The sequence below is a fragment of the Pelobates fuscus genome, chromosome 10 (assembly GCF_036172605.1).
Source record: "Pelobates fuscus isolate aPelFus1 chromosome 10, aPelFus1.pri, whole genome shotgun sequence".
Taxonomy (NCBI): Eukaryota; Metazoa; Chordata; class Amphibia; order Anura; family Pelobatidae; genus Pelobates; species Pelobates fuscus.
This window is the reverse complement of record NC_086326.1, coordinates 44,871,994-44,887,592: the sequence shown is the minus strand read 5'-3', so window position 1 is coordinate 44,887,592 and position 15,599 is coordinate 44,871,994. Positions and strand designations below refer to the sequence as shown.

Below are 15,599 nucleotides of genomic sequence, written 5' to 3'. Positions count from 1 at the left end.
CCACCGCTCAGGGGTGGGGGCCAGGGGGAGAGGACAGTAGGTCCCCCCCCTTATTGTGTTTTTTAGGGCCCCCACCCACCGCTCAGGGGTGGGGGCGTGGGGGGAGGACAGTAGGTGTGTCCCCCTTATTGTTTTTCTAGGGCCCCCACCCACCGCTCAGGGGTGGGGGCAAGGGGGTGGAGGACAGTAGGTGTCCCCCCTTATTGTTTTTTTAAGGCCCTCACCCACCGCTCAGGGGTGGGGGCCGGGGGGAGGACAGTAGGTCCCCCCCTTATTGTTTTTTAGGGCCCCCACCCACCGCTCAGGGGTGGGGGCCAGGGGGGGAGGACAGTAGTTCCCCCCCCCACCATTCTTATATAGGGCCCCCACCCACTTTTCAGGGGTGGGGGCCGGGGGGGAGGACAGTAGGTCCCCCCTCCTTATTGCTCTTTAGTAGGTTATTTTTTAAACAGTGAGCAGCCGTAGGCTGCTCACTGTTTAGTAGACATGCCCCTACTCGCGGTATAGCGAGTAGGGGCATTGGGGAGATTTTAATCTCCCTTATGCTATTATGGGGGTCATATTGACCCCCATAGAGTGAGGGGGGACATGGGGGGCTTATGGAGTGATGGGGAGCACTGCTCCCTGCCGCTTCTATTTTTACATGTTACAAGGAGGGAGCTGCGTGCCGGTAGCTCCCTCCTTGTAATAAACTGCACGAACAAACGAACACTGATACTCAGTGTTAGTTTGTTCGTCTGATTTTTCTATTCATTCATTCATCTGTCTGATGAATGAATGAATGAATAGATGGAATTCCCGTTCGCATGTCCAGGTGTTTCACTGGGCATGTGCGGGAATCTCACAGTCTGTCTAGTGTGTCCCACAGGGACTTCACCTACCCACACAAAGATGGCGGCGCCCTGAATATAGATCGGGGCAGAAAATAAAGATTAAAAAAGAGGTAATATGGGGGGCTTAGGGGCATTTGGGGGTGACTAGGGGGTCAGTGGAGGCGGGAGGGGGGTTAAGAAAAAACGGGATTCGGCCATGACAGTGCCGCTTTAAGCAGCTATACATGCTGAGCAGTGAAAAACCTTTCAGAAGTTGCAAGAATTATAAACAATGTTGCCACTCAGTGGCAGGGGGTGTGCGATAAAATTCCTGCCTTAATTAAGTCTGTGTTGGAGACTGAACGTAACTTCATGTCGTGCTCCTCCCCCTTTTTGCCACATAATTTATACAGTAACCGCCCACCTACACGTCATAGGGTGGACTCAGGTTTCCCGAATTGCGGCTATACTGGGGGTATGGAAGAGTGATTAACTCTCGAGTTTGGGCCATTTTGGGCGTGCATGAGAAGTGTAGATGCCGAGCACCCGCCTACTATCCAACGAGCACAGTGTACTCTGTCACTCATGGTGATGGAGTGAACCCCCTTTGGATCGTCAGAACGGGGCGTCATTGTGACAAACTCCCCTGTCCTCGTTAATTTGCCACAAGCTCCTGGAGGAGCCTGCTTGCCAGCCTCCTGCCCACCAACTATGGGCCAGGTCAGCGACTGTAAAGACCCATATTTTATTCCCCCTTGTTTGACACTTTCTATTCGTACGCATAGAACCGAACACTAGCTCCCTGGCGGCCGTTCGCATGGTCCAAAACCGCGAATAGACTTAAGGGGGACTTAGCCGCGAAAGCCCTGGAACTATTTTCGGCATTAAGACTTTGCGGTCCCCAGCTACGATTCTATGGAACTATTTTCGGCTAGGGGACCATGTGTGTAGTCGGTCAAATTATGACTTCCAGGAATTTTCTGAACCCCCAAATCAATCTGGGTGCTTTTTGGATATGTTGGTCACCCAGATTGGGACTATCAGGGGATATAACTTTTGTGGGGTTGTATTTTTAAGGTACTTATCTAAGCAAAATAAGTTTATGTTAGTCTCATGGGACCACAGGTTCCAGTAATCCATGTCCTTAGTCTGCTTGTTTCAGCAAACTGTTTGTGAGTTTTTTTGTGCATCATCTTTAGAAGAGGCTTCCTACGGGGCGACAGCAATGCAGACCAATTTGATGTAGTGTGCGGTGTATGATCTGAGCACTGACAGACTAATCCCCCCACCCCTTCAACCTCTTCAGCAATGCTGGCAGCACTCATATGTCTATTTCCCAAAGACAACCTCTGAATATGACGCCAAGCACATGCACTCAACTTCTTTGGTCGACCATGGCAAGGCCTGTTCTGAGTGGAACCTGTCCTGTGAAACCGATGTATGGTCTTGCCCACTGTGCTGCAGCTCCGTTTCAGGGTCTTGGCAATCTTCTTATAACCTTCTTATAACCTAGGCCATCTTTATGTAGAGCAACAATTCTTTTTTTTCAGATCCTCAGAGAGTTCTTTGCCATGAGGTGCCATGTTGAACAGTGACCAGTATGAGAGTGTGAGAGCGGTAACACCATATTTAACCCACCTGCTAATATTCACACCTGAGATGTTGTAACACTAACGAGTCACATGACACCAGGGAGGCTAATTGGGCCCAATTTGGACATTTCCACTTACGGGTTTACTCACTTTTGTTGCCAACGGTTTAGACATTAATGGTTGTGAGTTGAGTTATTTTGAGGGGACAGCAAATTTACACTGTTATACAGGCTGTACACTTGCTACTTTACATTGTAGCAGAGTGTCATATCTTCAGTGTTGTCACATGAAAAGATATAATAAAATATTTACAAAAATGTGAGGGGTGTACTCACTTTTTTGAGATACTGTATATATCAATATATTATCTATCTCTGCCCTCATTAAGGAATAATTTGCATCTCGCCAACAAAGTCATTGAGGTCATACAAAGCAGCTGTACATCTACAGCCAATGAGGACAGTAATTTGTAATTCCCTGTTGGGCAAGTACATTAATGAAAACTAATTGGCCACACCTGTACTAAACGACTAACATCCTTCTAGGGAAAATAAACCCAATATGTTACACATATAATCTTTTTACGATGTAGAATATTTCTTGCTGTCTGCCTTTTCCTATGTATAGATGCTACCTTTTGATATAACATCACATTTTACTCATAAAATCTAAGCACAAGCAATAACCATCTAATAAATGGATATGGCGGTCTGTGTTACAGATACATTTGAATTATTTCTACTGTATTATACAGCTTTTCTTTTTTCCATTGTCTTAAAACTAACATGTTTGGAAGCCACGAAAAGGGTACTAAGCCAACTTGCTTTCGTAAATACCATTGCAGCACATTCGTACACCTTTGGAATAAGTCAAGATTGAAGTTTATACATAAGATGTGGCATAAGATTCAGAATTTGACTATACTCTTTAAAAAAAAAAAAAAAGCTCACAACCTATCCTAATATCTCTGTTTACATGCCTAAGAACTTGATTGCATAGATTAGATGTTTTCTCTCAATCTCTACTCTAGACATGTTCTGCCTAGCTTGGTACAAGGTACTTGGTATAAGGTACTTATACCACTCAAAAAATGTGCAGTCCAAGCGAATGCTTTGCAACTGTTATACCATGTCAAGTTAATAGTCTTGCCATTGCTGTTGGGGCATTGCGAGAATGTCTGTTACTCAATTGCACAAAAAAATAAAGAACTAAACAAAAATAAAAAAAATGTTAAATGCTGTTGTGAAGTATCATAGAATTGCAATATCTATGGACTTTAAATGAAAAGGCTTTTAATCATGTATCCAGTGCTGTCTACTCTTTTTTTCTATTTTCCACGTAAAGCCCTGCTTTTGTTGAATTGAGTGTAGGTCATCCCTGACAAGTCAGACTGGGAGATCTCAGCATTTGCCATTTCAATCTCTGCTCTTTCAGCCGAGATGGCCTTTTGAGATGTTACATCCCAGCATTATTCAAACTGAGACAATGCATTATGTTAGTAGATCTGATTGGACAGGTGCACAGGTGTAACACTCCCTTACCAAAACATACCTAGAACACAGGGATCCCATCAGCATTAACCTTTCACCCCAGTATTTTGTCTCTTTGGTTTTAATTTCACTTATAGTTTTCAAACCCACATAAGCAGGGCTAGCTCTGATAATAAATAAATCAACAGACAGACCCAGATACCTTGCTGCAGTAGTTCCCAAACCATCCCCCCCCCAAAAAAAATAATAAAAGCTAGTAATGAATGAATAAGACTCCATTATATCACTAAATGCACCATGAAAGGTTCATGAAAACACAAAGGTAATTCTAAGACAATACGCAAGGAGCATAGATTTATTATAATAAATATATGTTTAAAGTCTGACTTTATATACAAAAGGCTATCATGTTCTTTTGTTCATGAGTCACTTTTCTTTTTAAACACTAACGCAGTAACGCTTTTACCAGACTGGCCTCCAAAATTAAATGTAGGTGTGGGCAACTCATCAGTGATTTCAAATTCTGTATAAAACAAACAAAAAACAAAACAAAAAAACAACACATTATATTGATCAAAACAGTAACAATGAGAAACTGCAGCAACACACTTTGAAAATGCACTGCAGGATTCCAGTCTATACCGTTCTGTAAAGATAATGTAAAGGTGTGAGGAGTTTATAGAGAATAAAATCAATATACTGTCCTACCCAAACTATTAGCAATTTCATAGACTAAATGGATTCCCATATTCTGTTTTATAGCTTTTACCTTTATTCTGTGTGTATTGATGTAAAAAACTATAAATATGACCCAAGAAATCGATTACATGCAATTCCATTTCCTCCCAGAATCCTAGGAGCGGTACAGCGGTAGCATGCCCAGATAAAGTCACATAGAAAAAAGGATTCTGCAGAACACCGATAATGGACTCCTTTTAAGCGGCCATAAATTATTTAGTGGAGAAATAGATTATGACATGAGCATTTTATCCTAAAGCATTCTTTGTTGCACTCTGATTTTGCAGAGACGTCAATGTTTTTTTAGATTGTTTATTTTCTTAATTCATTCCCAGGCTCCTAAAATAATTTATCAAAGTTTATGTTTTGTATACACAAAATATGATTTGTTTTGTGTGTAGAACTGGAAGGTAAGATCAAAATATGTAAGTGAATAAGAATACATCATTTTCTGTAAAGCGTAATGTGTAAAAGGGGTTGGTAAAATAGAACTAAAGCCAATTTATGATGTACATGAATGTTGTGCGTTCAAACATAGAGCTACATGTATTGATCCTTCGGCTTTATATGGAGAGGCCTCCGCGCTCTCTCTTGTGTACTTTTGAAAAAAATTAAACACAGATTTACAAGAAGAAAAAAAATAAAAAAATCAGTAACTGGTCTTATATTTACAAATCTGTTGTGCTATTAAATAAACAAAATACAAGCAGTTTCTGCAATAACAATGTGTTGTGACCACAGTAATTTAAAAGTTTTGTTCGCAAATCAACAGAACTTGTACTCTGTGACATTTTTATTGGATCAGCATTGTAATACTGCACTGGAGTGTACACCTTTCACCTAGCTCTCTGTGTTAATATAACACCTCCTCATTACTATATTATGTAACATTCAAAGAAAGAAAGAGAAGTAATTCATTAACCAAAATCCAAGTTAATCTGTCACTTAGTATTGTTTTATTTCTATGTCTGTCCTCACTAGGGAGACGCCAATAGTGCGCATTCACATTGTCTCTTTTAAAAGGGTTATTTATACGATTACAAAGGTAAGGCTTTAAAGAGACACTATAGTCACCAGAACAACTACAGCTTATTGTATTAGTTCTGGTGAGTAGAATAATTACCTTCAGGCTTTTTGCTGTAAACGCTGTCTTTTCAGAAAAAATGCAGTGTTTACATTACAGCCTGGGGACACCTTCACTGGCCACTCCTCAGATGGCTACTATAGGTGCTTCCTGTGACAGTGCTGCACATTGTGCAGCACTGACATTCAGTGTCTCCACCCTCTGCATGCAGACACTGAACTTTCCTCTTAGAGTTACATTGATTCAATTCATCTCTATAAGGAGATGCCGATTGGCCAGGGCTGTGTTTGACATGTGCTGGCTCTGCCCCTGATCTGCCTCCTTGGCAGTCTCAACCAATCCAATGCTTTCCTATGAGAAATAATTGTGATTGGTCCAGATCACCACTTCTGCTGATGTCAGCCAAGCAGGCAGATCACGCGCATAGCCAGCAGCAGCAGACTGAAATAAAGGTAGGATTTTGCTATATTTAAGGGGGAAGGGTGCTAGATGGTGGTTTAAACATTATAGGGTCAGGAATACATGTTTGTGTTCCTGACCCTGTAGTGTTCCTTTAAGGTCCATTCCAACACCTGCAAGTAAACAAACAAGAAATCAAAGGTGCCTCTTACCATCACCAAACTGATTTAACAGTTCTTCTCTGGTCCAGTTACAGGATGTGATGATAAAGAGACCTTGTGGTTTTAGAACACGGCACAGTGACTCTATATACGACCTGCGCTTCTCTTCTGATCCACTAGGGTCGAGACTCACTGCATCAAATGTTCCTTTATCCAGGCAAATGTCAAACTTTTCTGAAGGATGGAATGCTACTAGGAAGTCTGTTACCTAAAGATAAAACAAACGGGAAATTGTTATGTTTTTCTTTTTAAACTAATTTCATATAAACCCAAGCAATTACATATAGCTTTTTCTAAACAATAGTTAGTGCTACTGCATTTGGATTTTTGGATGTTTTTGTGGTCTCTGCAATAATATTATTTAAATGTGCTTGTTAAATTCAGAATCGCACTTAAGATACAGAGTGTGCACCTTACTTTCATTAATATTTTGATTCATATTTCACGATCGGGGAATAATTTTTGAATATTAGGCTGAATTCACAAAGGATAGATATATGCGGATATGCAGCCAATTCTTATTGAACAAAATAAAATAAAAAAACAAGTGTATTTTATTAAGGCTATTATCCTGTTACAATGACTATTCAGAAATGCACCAAGCAGGGTGCTGTAAAGTCAATCAGTCAGCTATCCCTCGTTCCCTGGCATACATATGTCAGGACAGGAAAATGTGGGACCCTCTAGAAGCAGGTACTGAATATGCAATATTAGAGAAGCCCAACATAGAAAATCCTGTGATTGGACCATTTCAGCCTATGAGGGGAGGGAGGGAGTTGGGAAGAAGGAGGGAGGGTTATTAAAAAATAAACAAAAAAACTATATGTACAGCAGAAGGAGCTACTTTTCCCTTGCAGGCAGAGTAACGGAGAATAATTATATACACAGAGCAGAAAAGATTATTATGCACAGAATTGGCATTAAGTAGCCCATAACAGAGTTCTAGACATAAGTTACGTGTGCTGGGGGGTACAACTCAAATCACTGAAGTGGTCATGGTGTTTGAGTAACCCCTGTGTGAAAATGAAGAAATGTGTTGAACATGCACCTAACTGGCTGGACCTAAAGGAAAGCCGAATTACATTGCTATTTACATTATATATTTTTTTCTGGCTGTTTTTGCAGCAGACACTTATCTATTGCCCACAGATATGTACTTGCCCCAAGAAACATTAAAAACATAAGAGTAAATACTGTGTGCATGTCCTCTTAGAAAGAAAAGGTACACTGGCATATCCGCAGTTTGGGAACAGAGGAACGTGTTTCAATTTTTATTGAGGCTATTCAGACGTCATGGACCGGATGTTACAGAGTTATTTTAAACAATGCTTTCCAGTCTCACTTTACCAATAAAGTTTTTTTCTGTTTACTCTTTTGCGGGTACTCTTTGCGAACTCATCCCTGCAGGTATACATCAATCTAATGCCCATACCCCAAATAATAATAGTGGCCTACTAGAAATATAGAAGAAGACATGCGTTAGAGTACATCAGGCCAATTCTTTATGTTTCCTCACCTCTAAATGTACATTTTGAGACACACCTTCCTTTTCACATATGCTTCTCGCGAGCTCAACAGCATCCATGCAGTAATCTATACCTGTGAGATCGCTATATCCACATTTTGCCTGTAAAGTGAACATAAAATGCAGAATGTATTCATTAGACTGTGAAGTTAAGGTTAAAGGCAATGATACCATGAATTAAAAAGTACCACTATTTTTAATGCACTGCAAAAATAATGTATTGAAGAAAAATAAAAATCAAAGAAGCTACTCACCTTCAAAGTTTCACTGGGTGCACTGTTTATTGGGACTGATTGCACCTGCAGGAAGATCCCTCAAGTAACAGGAAGAAACTCTTATTCCATAAACTTTGGCACAGCATATTTATCTGTTTATTAAACCATGATGTGTGTCGCTATTGGTCTCAGCTAGCTGGCTAAACTCTCTCTCCTGGGATGAGAAAGAGCCCAAGTTGTGCATATGGCTTACAGATGTCACATGCAAAACTTGGATAAATGTTTCTAACTATATGACTGACAGGAATCTGAGGTGGAGTTACACCCCTGAACTAAAGATAAAATGTGTCAGAATCAGCAAAGACAGGGTCCTTTAGAGCTACTTAAACAGTACTTTATATCATCCTAACAATCTGGTACATCCTTACCAGTTCTACAAGCAAGATGCCATTCCCAGTGCCAATGTCAAGTATTGAGGAAGTGGATGGTATGCTCTGTGCTTTCAGCCAGCGGACCACTCGTGCCATGCTACCTTCCCCAAACCTGTCAGAAAGGAAGAAATATCAACAACCATCTTGTCATGTATAGACTCAGTAAATCGATAAAATAGTTACATTGTAAATTTAGTTATAACATTCTAACAGAGAACAATTCTTAGAAGGGTAAGTCAAGCCACCATAACCACTTTAGTGTGGCCCCTGACACTGCCCCCCCAAGTAAGAGTCAAACTGATTTTGAATAGCTTGACACTTACGTGATCTTCCCAAGTACCCTTGGTCCAGCCTCCTTTTTAAATATCGGTAAAACAGAAGTTGATACTTCCACACTAGTGATGTTAATTGACTGTTATATAAATTTTAAATATGGATAATATTGATATAACTAATAGAGAAGTAGGAACTTTCACTTTAGATATATCTGAAGAGGAGGCTGGACTGCAGCCACGCAGAGTACCCAGGTTAGTGACAAACCATCAAACACCTGCTTGACTGTTACCAGGATGACTCCCATCCGGGGATTCCTGGTATAATAATCACTACAGTGTGTGGTTATGGTGATAAGACTGCCCCTTAATCCCCGACAATTTTACAATACCCCTCCACTGGATGCACCCATCACACCCAAACCTACTTCAAAGACGCAAACTCCTCCACGACATGGGCGAGGGCCCAGTAAACGTTTTATACGCAACGCAGGCAGGAGGGGAGATCCGGTCACCCCCTGGGCTGCACAATAAGACCTACCAGAAGGAAACAAGGCGCGACTATGTCCCTTCCCCCACCCTCCTACCACACCACAGCGACAACCTACCATGTACACACTAAGGCACTAAAGTCTACTGTGACGCCGTCACAGACGTCACAAACACAAATACATTGGTTAAAAATGGAAATGAATCTTACAAATTACCGGTTCTGATTGAAATTTGTACAAGCATTGCTGCCTTATGTGAAACGCTGTATACGATGTTACCCTTTTGTGCCGCCTTTTTCCTGTACCCAGACCCCCCTAATACTGAAAGAAAAGACAACTTCTCAACTAAAGAATTTATAAAAAGTAAACATGTTAAACTATGTTTAAATTGCTGAAATAACTTCAGCACACTTGTTTAAACCGTATGAAAGCAACAACGAGACAACTTGTATATTGTGCACTGTATCTGTTTCACATTATTTCCCTATGTTTCTTGTTTTCTGTACCCTTCCCCCACAAAACAAAATCTTTGAAATAAAGAATTTATAAAGAGACTGCTCCTTAAAGGGAAACTCCAGTGCCAGGAAAACGATCCGTTTTCCTGGCACTGGAGGGTCCCTCTCCCTCCCACCCACCAATCCCCGGTTACCGAAGGGGTGAAAACCCCTTCATTTACTTACCTGAGGCAGCGGCGATGTCCCTCGCCGCTGTCTCCTCCTCCGCGACGCTCCTCCTCTCCATTGCGTCGGCCGGTGGGCGAGACTGATCCCGCCCACCTGCCGAGGAGACCTAATGCGCATTAGCGGCAATGCCGCGCATGCGCATTAGCGCTCCCCATAGGAAAGCATTGAAAACGAATTTCAATGCTTTCCTATGTGGATTTGAGCGACGCTGGAGGGCCTCACACAGCGTGAGGACGTCCAGCGACGCTCTAGCACAGGTTTCCTGTGCTATAGAGCAGGAAGTGATCTCTAGTGGCTGTCTATTAGACAGCCACTAGAGGTGGAGTTAACCCTGCAAGGTAATTATTGCAGTTTATAAAAAACTGCAATAATTACACTTGCAGGGTTAGGAGTAGAGGGAGTTGGCACCCAGACCACTCCAATGGGCAGAACTGGTCTGGGTGCCTGGAGTGTCCCTTTAATTTTAAAGTTTTCATATATATATATATATATATATATATATATATATATATATATATATATACACACACATACAGTACCTCACAAAAGTGAGTACACCCCTGACATTTTTGTAAATATTTTATTATATCTTTTCACGTGACATCACTGAAGAAATGACACTCTGCTACAATGTAAAGTAGTAAGAGTACAGCCTGTACAACAGTGTAAATTTGCTGTCCCCTCAAAATAACTCAGCACACAGCCATTAATGTCTAAACCGTTGGCAGCAAAAGTGAGTGCACCCCTAAGTGGAAATGTCCAAACTGGGCCCATAGCCATTTTCCCTCACTGGTGTCATCTGACTCATTAGTGTTACAAGGTCTCAGGTGTGAATGGGGAGCAGGTGTGTTAAATTTGGTGTTATCGCTCTCACACTCTTTTATACTGGTCACTGGAAGTTCAACATGGCACCTCATGGCAAAGAACTCTGAGGATCTAAAAAAAAAAAAAAATAGAATTGTTGCTCTACATAAAGATGGCCTAGGCCATAAGAAGATTGCCAAGCCCCTGAAACTGAGCTGCAGCACGGTGGGCAAGACCATACAGCGGTTTCACAGGACAGGTTCCATTCAAAACAAACCTAGCCATGGTCGACCAAAGAAGTGAGTGCATGTGCTCAATGTCATATCCAGAGGTTGACTTTAGGAAATAGACTTATAAGTGCTGCCAGCATTGCTGCAGAGGTTGAAGGGGTAGAGGGTCAGCCTGTCAGTGCTCAGATCATACGCCACACACTGCATCAAATTGGTCTGCATGGCTGTCTTCCCAGAAGGAAGCCTCTTCTAAATATGATGCACAAGGAAGCCCGCAAACAGTTTGCTGAAGACAAGCAGAGTAAGGACATGGATTACTGAAACCAAGTTCTGTGGTCCGATGAGACCAAGATAAATTTATTTGGTTTAGATGGTGTCAAGCATGTGTGGCAGCAACCAGGTGAGGAGAACAAAGACAAGTATGTCTTGCCTACAGTCAAGCATGGTGGTTGGAGTTTCATGGTCTGGGCCTGACTGAGTGCTGCCGGCACTGGGGAGCTACAGTTCATTGAGGGAACCATGAATGCCAACATGTACTGTGACATACTGAAGCAGAGCATGATACCCTCCCTTCGGAGACTGGGCTGCAGGGCAGTATTTTAACATGATAACGACCCCAAACACACCTCCAAGATGACCACTGCCTTGCTAAAGAAGCTGAAGGTAAAGGCGATGGACTGGCCAAGCATGTCTCCAGACCTAAACCCTATTGAGCATCTGTAGGGCATCCTCAAAGCGAAAGTGGGGGAGCCATAGGTCTCTAACATCCACCAGCTCTGTGATGTTGTCAAGGAGGAGGACTCCAGTGGCAACCTGTGAAGCTCTGGTAAACTCCATGCCCATGAGGGTTAAGACAGTGCTGGGAAAAAAAGGTGGCCACACAAAATATTGACACTTTGGAAATGCCCAATTTGGACATTTCCACTAAGGGGTGTACTCACTTTTGTTGTCAAGGGTTTAGACATTAATGGCTGTATGTTGAGTTATTTTGAGGGGACAGCAAATTTACACTGTTATACAGGCTGTACACTTACTACATTACATTGTAGCAGAGTGTCATTTCAACAGTGTTGTCACATAAAAAGATATAAAATATTTACAAAAATGTCAGGGGTGTACTCACTTTTGTGAGATACTGTATCTCAATTGACAATACCTCAGCGATTATATATCTCATTACCAATTAATAGTTTCATCTTTCATTCACTTACCATATCTCTCCCTCATCGCCAAAGTCTTGGAATGACTTAAGTTCTCGGCTGTAAACTGCATCCCAGCTGCAGACGTACAAAAAAAAAATGTATTAAAAAAGGGACAGATGCCCAAGTATGTACTTAGGGAGACTGAATCTCCCCCCTACCATCACATGTGATTAAAATGGTTGGTAATATAAATGGTGTCCTTTGTTAGCTCTCACAGTGAGGTTTTGGTATAGTTTAGTGCAGGGGTCCTCAGACTCCGGCCCCCCAGATGTTGCTGAACTACAACTCCCACGATTCTTTGGATTACATAGCTAGCCAGAGAATCATGGGAGTTGTAGTTCAGCAACATCTGGGGGCCAGAGTTTGAGAACCCCTGGTTTAGTTACCGTAATAGGAAAAAATAAAAAATTAGGATCCAACATTCAGCTGCTGTCCAGCCATTGTACTCTTTAACATATAGTGGATGTATTTAAACAGGGTTATTTACTGAAGTGAGAACGCAAAGTGAACTTCAAATTTAAGCCAAACTGAAACCACAGCTAAGAGACTTTTTATAATCAGTCCATTTTGATCTTAAACCTTGAATTTTCACTTTAGTAATTAAACCTACCTAAACACCACCGTATTATTATTTATACAATAAAATGCTTTACAGAGAGGTGCAACATGTAAATAACTCAACATATAGTAAAAGGCATGCTACCTAAAATGTGATTAAGTCACAGGTGAGACATATGTGATCATATATGTTGGTGCCTAGCAGTAGTTTTCACTAGTACTTGATTTTCTGAAGGGGTCAAGGAAAGTTTCCGTTTTATAAGCTGTTTTGATTGGATTAAAGTAATCTGTGTGGTAACATTTCTGATAAATACACTCTACTAGGTCACACAAGCCCTCACTACATCACATTCTGACTGTACATCAAGTCTACACGTGCAGGGCTGCTTCCGGGTATACCAACATGGCGGCGCCCACAGAGACTCACTGTTCTTTGGTACCCAACGCAGACGGGGCGAATTCATTCATACCACGTGATTATAAAAAGAGAGAATCAATCGGACAATAAAAGATTCGGTGGTGCTGGTTCCTGTGCAGCTTAAGGACATGTGATAGCACAGGAGCCACGTGACTGCCCAGGTCACATGATACAGAGAGTAGGAAGCAGCCAGTGGGGAGGTTCAAATGTACATTAAATCCTGGTGAGCTGATATGCTGGGGAACATAAGCAGTCACTCTATCAATCACTCTCTGTTTCTCTCTCACAGTCACCCCCTCACTCTGTCTCATGACCTGTGAATCACACACTCTCTGTGTCCCTCAATCTCTATCACTCACACACACTCACTCACTCAGCCTCTTTGTTCCCACACATTTTCTTTCTTAAAGCATCATTGCCAACTCCCCCCCCCTCTTAAAAATTGATATTTCATAAAGGGAGAATCCTTATGAAATACTCATTTTGACTGTGACACATTTAAGAGATATACAGAGACAAAGTAGGGACCACCTTGTCTCTGTATTTTTTTTCTCTCCTGGATATTTTAGACTCCGGGTAGAGTTTGCAGCACCAGGAGTTGAGGAGGACCCGCTGGAGCAGATGGCATCGTCTGCAAGGGGCAGGTTCAGTTAAGTAAATCTCACCTTTCCCGGCCACTGGACGCCCCAGAGGCGATATCACCATCAAGGGTCTTTGTGAATTCAGAAAAGTCCCCAGATGTGACAGTGTCAGTTTAACCATTCACTCACTCTCTGTGTGTCCCTTTCTCCCACTCCCTTGTGCTCGTCCTCTCTTATGCTCACTTGTATTGGCATTCTTATAAGCTCTCTCTGTCGCTCTCATGTTTTCTCCCCCACACGCTATCACTCTCTCACGTTTTTTCCCCCACACACTCTGTTGCTCTCTCACTGTTTCTTCCCCACACACTTGCTTACTCTGTCTGTCTCGCGCTTTGTCTCTCACACATTCTCATTCTGAGCTATGGAGGAAAGAGGAGTAGACTGCTTGCTCCATGACCACTTCAAAAAGCAGAAGTGGTCATGGAGGCTGGATCAACCTTTAATTCAGCTTACATGCCATGCCCAATTTACTAAGACTACTGAGACATGAAGAAAAATGAATGCAGAAACCATAACTAATTTTTAGCTATGTACTAGTTTGTGCAAAATTCTCACTAGTGACAGCTGTGTTAACGGGACAATCCACTGCTCATAATAAAAAATAAAAATATATATATATACTCCCAATGAAACTAGTCATACATTTTATTACATATTAGTTTTTTATTGGTATATCTTAAAGGAACTTTCAAAAAACGCAGCTCTCTTGTCAGCAAGCTAAAGTGCTTCAAGCAGCAGGGATGACCGCAGCCTGGAGAGGATTGTTAGAAAAAGGCCATTCAAAAGTGTTTGGGACTTTCACAAGGAGTGGACTGAAGCTGGAGTCAGTGCATCAAGAGCCACCACACACAGACGGATCCTGGACATGGGCTCCAGATGTCATATTCCTCTTGTCAAGCCGCTCCTGAACAACAAACAACGTCAAAAGCGTCTTACCTGGGCTAAAGAAAAACAGACCTGGTCTGTTGCTCAGTGGTCCAAAGTCCTCTTTTCTGATGAGAGCAACTTTTGCATCTGATTTGGAAACCAAGGACCCAGAGTGTGGAGGAAGAATGGAGAGGCACACACTGCAAGATGTTTTAAGTCCAGTGTGAAGTTTCCACAGTCTTTGTTGATTTGGGGAGCCATGCCATCTGCTGGTTTTGGTACACTGTGCTTCATTAAGTCCAGGGTCAACGCAGCCGTCTACCAGGAGATTTTGGAGCATGTCATGATTACTTCCACAGACGAGCTTTACGGGGATGCTGCCTTCGTTTTCCAGCAGGACTTGGCACCTGCCTTTATAAATATGATGTTATTATAAGTTTGTGTGTGTTTTTTATACGATTTGCTTATTTGTATTATATTGAGTCTGTCTTAACAAGTTTAATGTTATGTGCATATGGGCTAATCCTGAGTGAAAATAAAGCTCAGTGTCTTAGTTCCTTTTGGAACTTTGTGTCTTGTTTGGATTTGTTCAGGGATCCAAGTAACAGAGTTTTCGTACCAGCACAGTCCCTGTAGCCTTGGACAAATTAAAGAGAGCTAGGCATGAGAGCCTCAAGTGTCTTTGTAAAGGCAGTAGCTAATCACAATACAGGCAGAGTTGTGGATACCTGCCTCGAAAGAAGCTGAAGAGGAACAGGCAGAGAGGACGATACCTGCCTGGAAGAAGGGAGCTGCAGCCTGGTCGGGTGGAAGAGTTCCAGAGAAACCTCAATCAAGTTTTGGCGACCGGGGCTGAAGCGTTCCAGGCTAGGAAGCAGACAATAAACACATGCCTGTTGCACACATTGTATAAACAGTTGTACACA

General features: G+C 42.0%; 1 protein-coding gene across 1 annotated transcript; it reads right to left on the bottom strand.

Annotated features, from left to right (window-relative positions):
* Window positions 1-4,233: 4,233 nt before the first annotated feature.
* On the bottom strand, window positions 4,234-13,309 carry EEF1AKMT2 (EEF1A lysine methyltransferase 2). The gene is made up of 6 exons (XM_063433938.1): window positions 13,175-13,309; window positions 12,199-12,264; window positions 8,505-8,619; window positions 7,853-7,963; window positions 6,328-6,544; window positions 4,234-4,417 (listed from the first exon to the last, which is right to left on the bottom strand). Exons 1-6 carry the CDS (start codon window positions 13,213-13,215, stop codon window positions 4,314-4,316), a joined length of 654 nt encoding a protein of 217 aa, XP_063290008.1. The 5' UTR covers window positions 13,216-13,309; the 3' UTR covers window positions 4,234-4,313.
* Between the last annotated feature and the right edge of the window lie 2,290 nt (window positions 13,310-15,599).

Coding starts and splice junctions, on each gene's coding strand:
- EEF1AKMT2 (XM_063433938.1), bottom strand. CDS start 13,215: ATGAATGAATTCGCCCCGTCTGCGTTGGGTACCAAAGAACA. Junction 7,964..8,504: donor GCATCTTGCTTGTAGAACTG/GTAAGGATGTAC, acceptor TTCACTTTACAG/GCAAAATGTGGATATAGCGA. Junction 4,418..6,327: donor GTTAAATCAGTTTGGTGATG/GTAAGAGGCACC, acceptor TGTTTTATACAG/AATTTGAAATCACTGATGAG.